The 6000-nt window shown below is 36.7% G+C and overlaps 1 protein-coding gene across 1 annotated transcript in view; it reads right to left on the bottom strand.

The window, feature by feature from the left end:
* Window positions 1–710: 710 nt before the first annotated feature.
* The window catches only part of LOC145691525 (uncharacterized), a 29371-nt gene continuing 24081 nt past the window's right edge, over window positions 711–6000 (bottom strand). The window contains exon 5 of the mRNA XM_081766935.1: window positions 711–1112. Within this exon, the coding sequence (XP_081623061.1) occupies window positions 1028–1112 (85 nt within the window). The 3' untranslated portion in view covers window positions 711–1027. The remainder of the gene's footprint in view (window positions 1113–6000) is intronic.

Below are 6000 nucleotides of genomic sequence, written 5' to 3'. Positions count from 1 at the left end.
CACGGCATTCAACCAAGATAAGAAAAAAGAAGAAAACAAGAGAACCGAGTTGAGTTGATTTTGAGTTTAACGTCTTGTTCAGCAGAGAGGCTATATGAGACGTGGACCACTGATTAACGTGGAATCCGAACCACATGAGCTCCGCCGGGAATCGAACCCGGGACTCCCACTCTAAAGGTGCGAACGCTAACCGCTTAGCCACGAAGGAGCTCGACAAGAGAAGCGAGTTCGAATGACCTCGGAAGACTATATCTTTTTCAATACTATTTTATATTCTTTTACTCGACATTTCTTAATAGTTTGTTTTTAAAATAGTTACTAACATATCCTCATTTGATTGTCCTAACAAACCAATATAGGTATGTTACCAGTTAAATAGTTCAGATGATCGAGCTCCTTGTGTGTAACCACAGTACTTCATATCGCGCTCCACGCCCCCTATTACGAAATCCTGGCTAAACGAACTAATATATGTTGCCAGTAAAAGAGTTTAGAATTGATCAAGCCCCTGATGTGATAACCACAGTATTTTGTCACGGACCCCCCTATTACGAAATCCTGGCTACGTGCCTGGTTGGGATAGAAATTTGTAAACAGTAAAGCGATGTAGATGACATTTAAAAATTAAAAGCAAAAGAAAATAATTTTTTTGTTTAGTTGAACAATGCACAATATTTAATTATTTAAAAATGATCTGACGAGCTGTCGAGGTAAATTATTTATTGAAAACTACAAAATGAATACATTAGATAAAAATATTGTAATAATATAAACACTGAACATTTATTGGTTCTAACACTTAATTTTCTACATGATAAACAGTTTTACCCATATATAAAAGCAACAAAGAACAATACACTTGGAATTACATTGTCAAGGACATCATAACATCATCTACTCTATTATTTAGATTATGATTTGAAGTTAAAGTAGCTTTAATATATTTAAAACATGAAACAATTCCAACATGCAACCATTGGTAAAGAGAGAGAATACATTTTAAATGTATTAATTAAGTTGAAGATGCCTAATATGGCGGATTATCAAAGAATTGATATTCTTTCGGCCTCCTCCTGTCTTGTTCATATTCCAAGCAACGAGTCCATATTTTGCTGTAAAAACAACATGAGAAACAGATTTTGCATGACAACAGAATTCATATAGTGAAATAATTACATTATCTTTAAAAAAAAAAAGTTTTGGCAAATAACTTACTTGAACTTGCAAAGTCACATCAAATATTCACAAATTTCATGTTTCCAAAAGTTCTGCACAATTGACTGTCAAAGTATAAGGAGACTTTGTACACTGTCTATGACATCAGAATAATGCTATTGGCCTCTAGCAGTTTAAGTTGAGCCGTGTGACTTACTAGGGAAGGTCGCGGGGTGTTAATTCTGACTTCATATCAATACTATGCTCAATCTACTAGTTTTTATATATGAAACAATTACGTAAACGGAGAAATCCTCGATCGCAAGCGTGTTTGAGTTACGAGCGTTAAAAATTTCAAAATTAAACAGAGTTTCCAAACATTTTGAAGTAACCATTTCTTGAGATAGACGGTTCATTTTTGGCACTGGGGAGTTTCCTTGGGTGTGAAGCACAGTGGTCAGGTCAAAACATAAGCAGTTCGCAAGATAAGGGCACTTATTGGGTAGGGGCTGAAGGGAAATTGCGTCTTACAGCTTGCAAATTGCCTCCTGTTTGACACACCAGATCGATAAGCTAATAAATTGTATTTCCTACCCCTTTTCGACTTTGTCATTGAAATGTCACTTTTCTGTGTGGCCATCTTCAAATTCAACAATGCCATTTGTCTCCGAAACGCTTTGCTAGGCGTGCAAAATTCAGTAAAGAATGTAGTATTATTCATAATTAATCTTTTGATAACTATATTGTGATGTTCTTACCTCTGTAGGTAGGAGTGAGATCAATATTTTCTCAAAAGCCTCCGTCACCAATGTGTAGCTTTGCCCGGATCAGCTTTCTAGCAAAAATTTTGCACTTTGCGTACTACAACATAATTTTATATATGGAAACCAAAATCAGTTTATTGTTAAAATGAAGTTAAAAGAAATAAATTATCCACCACAGGCTAGTACTGACAGTGAATACGAATATCAGTTTACACCACCTTCATTTCATTTGTAGTAAATCGCGCAGAATTGGCGCTCCAAACAGATTGTGCAGCGTCATATCAGTCGGCTGAGGAATTATCCTGAGCGCTACTCCGAACACTGTCACTCGAACTGTGCTGGCCAAGCAAGAAAACTCCGCGATAACAAAAAGGAACCGTCTATCTCAAAATAATATTTACTTCAAACTTTTTGCAAAATTCCTTCAATTTTGAACTTTTAATGTTCGCAATTCAAACACGCTTGCGATCGAGGATTTCTCCGTTTGTGCAATTGTTTCATATGTAAACACAAGTCAATTGAGCATAGTATCGACATGAAGTCAGAGTAACACCCCGCAACCTTCCCTACACTGTAAAAAATCGTTGTGTTATTTCAACGACATGTCTATGTGTTAACACGATTGTGTTAAAATATAACACAAACAAGTGGTTAGAAAACTTACTCTCCATTTGGAGTTGAGTGTCAAATGCCGGTAGTTGAAATGACACAAAGCTTGTGTGTTAAATTAACACAAGTGTAGAATCGTCGGTGTTGTTTTCTGCGTGATTAACAAATATGTTGAGCATCTAATTATAAACGCTTATGTGCTGAAGCTACAGACAAACAGAGTAGAAAGAAATACTTAAACACATCCAGGTATTCGCAAAATTTCAAAATGCAAACCGCGCGATGTGTTTTCAATTGCTTTACCTAATGTTTCTGAAAAAATATATCAACAGCGAGAAGCAACACCATGTTATTATGTCATGTCACTTCCACATTGCACTGCACTAGAGGTCACCAGTCAACGCCGGGGACTATGTTTCAAAAATGGTGGAAAACAAGTAGAAACACGATTAAGAGGCAAACATATTATAAGGATATACGTAAGACTTTCCTATCATTCTTGAACAAGACGTTGGTGAAGGTAGTGTTTCCCACTATCGAGAAATGCTTCACATTAAATGTTGGGGACGACAACAAAAAATTTTATAAATATTTTTCTAAATGAAATATTTTGTAGTTTAACATTCTTATTTTAAAATTAGAATCTTCGGTAAGCGTAAGCATGCAGATCACAAGGTTTTCCGACACATAGTTACATCAACACCACATACGGAGTTATTTCAACACCGAAATAGATGTCGTAGTAACACAGAAATGGAGTCGAACTAACACCATAAACGGTGTTAATCTGGTGGTCTGACCTTCAATTTAACACAAGGAGTGTTGAATTAACACCTAAACGGTGTTACTTATACGGCTTTGATCTTGAATTGACACAGATTGTGTGTTGGAATAAGAAAATGATGTTGAAATAACACAGGGACTGTGTTATATTAATACTTGATATGATGTAATATTAATACAAAATAATTAACACACTACACACTATGTTACTTTCTTCGTGTTGGTGCAACACCGCCACAAGTAACACTCAACACTTTTCCCCACACTACCGACCTTGACATGGTGTCTAATCGACATCGAAAACACTAACACAGATCCGAATTTAACACTGCTCAACACCAATTGTGTGTTAAAAAGGTAACACATCCCCTGTGTTAAACACCAACACTGCGGGGTCTGTGTTCAATTAACACCGCATAGTGGTAGTCACGCTGGAACCACTGCCCTGTGTTAAAATTGAGTTGAATTAACACGACCATAATTTACTGTGTAGTCAGACAAGTATTATACCAGATACATAATCAAAAGTTAAAAGAGCAACATTATTTCATTAATTTAACAACGGAATATCTATAGGGATGGGTACGAGTCGAGCTAAAACTCGACTCGTCTCGAAATTCGAAGCGAATTCGAGTCGAGTCAAAGGTAACTTTCTCGAGTCGAGTCACTGTTTGAGGTCGAGTTTCGAGTCGAGTCGAGTTATGACTCGCTAGTTCAGCTCGTTTTAACTTTTTTGAAATCATTGCCTGATTAGACTGGAAAGCGAAAGCCATGAGAAATTTAGGCAGTGATATGGAATATTTTTAGTGTTGATAATGAGATTATATTTTTTATTGTTGCTCGCATCTTGTCTCATCTTGATTAACGAGACGACAATGGATTTTTATAACGAGTCAGCCTCAAATGTGAGCACCAATATAAGTATATAGTTCTGATCATCAAGACTGAGACCTGCACGGTTGAAGTTTTCCACGGTAGTGATGTCAACTGTCTTAGCTCGGTTCAACTGAGTGAACAGCTCGTGCCGGCTCGGTTAGGATGAGCCACCGACTCGGTTCAGGTGAGCCATCGGCTCGAGTCACGAACCGTTGACAACCTTAAACCCGGGCCGAACAGTTTTGAACATGTTAGCAGATGCCCTATAACGTTTAACAATTTTTGGCTCGAGCCCGAATACTTCCTCGGCTCGGAACTCAAACCCAGAACCTCGTGAACAATGTTTTTGCCTTCTAGACTTCACGACTACCGAGGTCAGCTGTCAACTAATTTTTAGCATTCAGATACAATAATAATAATAATAATAATAATAATAATAATAATAATAATAATAATAATAATAATATGATGATGATGATGAAGTTGTAATAGTAGTAGTAGTAGTAGCAGTAGTAGTAGTAGTAGTAGTAGTGATAGTAGTAGTAGTAGTAGTAGTAGTAGTAGTAGTAGTAGTAGTAGTAGTAGTAGTAGTAGTAGTAGTAGTAGTAGTAAGAATCATTGATAGTAATTGTATTGTCTATGTAGGATACTTGAAGAAAGTACTTGGAACTACACACAGCATTTGGCTCATTTTGGCTCGACTCGACACAAAACTCGAGTCAAATTCGAGTCGAGTTGGAGTGAATTTTTCGAGCCGAGTTGTCAAGTTGAGCTAAGAGATGTCTGTTTCGAGTCGGGTCGAGTTTCAATGAAAACTCGTTCGAGCTCGCTCGTGCCCATCCCTAAATATCTATTCCATGTACCCGTATTTATTTACTTTTGTATTCATCTTGGAGGATTTCATTATAAGAAAAAATATATCCTAAATCAATGAAGATGAATGTAGCAATGTTTGACGACTAACATCTCCTAGAGACTACATTGATTTTGATATATTAATCAACCCTAACCTAATTTTTTGTTCGGTAAAGAAGTGGATAGGTTGAGGAATGTCATGTAAAAATAATCTAGAAGGATCAATATTTATGCCCAATGTATAGTTTTTTGTAGTCGCGAGAAGGCCCACTATCATATCAAATGCTGCATGATCATCGGGTTGGGAATTGTGAAAAATCATGTATGGAATGAAACAAATTCTTTCGACCTCAGAACATCCACTGGACAACACAAACTTAGTGATCTCGTTCTACCAAGCGTTAAGAGATAAGAGTTGGAGAAAGAAGTTTGAAGCAGTTAAAAAAATAGTAATATGTTTATGAAAAAAAAAATTATAATCATAGTCAAAAGTGAGATGACAGTAAAGTTTCATCACATTTTTCAATCGTTTGCTTCAAAACGTTTAGATCTTGTATAAAGATTGCGGTAAACTAAGTAACAAATTTTGAATAATGATTAATCTTATTTTTCTCCGCAATCACGTAGGAAAAGATATAACTGAAATAATGTGAATAATGTAGTGTTGGGGATAGCGATGGCAACTTAGAGACAATTTCAAATCTTACCCTAGGCTAGAGGTCAGCACGGGTTCGACCAGAGCCCTCGGGCTTAAGCCCGACCCAGCCCACGGGCCGGACTCGGGCCTGCAAAACATATATTACTTCGGATCCAGGTCGGGCTCTGGCCGTAAATTTTTAGATATAAACCATATTTCTCGGACTTAACTTTGTAAATATACTTACAACGATATGTATTGGACCGTTCTTTACGGGGAACTTTTAAAGCACAACTGGAAAATTAAACCCCTAATTGTTGT

This window comes from Thermobia domestica, chromosome 8 (assembly GCF_964235325.1).
Source record: "Thermobia domestica chromosome 8, izTheDome1.hap1.1, whole genome shotgun sequence".
In the NCBI taxonomy this organism is placed as follows: Eukaryota; Metazoa; Arthropoda; class Insecta; order Zygentoma; family Lepismatidae; genus Thermobia; species Thermobia domestica.
Note: the sequence above shows the minus strand (reverse complement) of the source record. Positions and strands in the feature narration are given on the sequence as shown.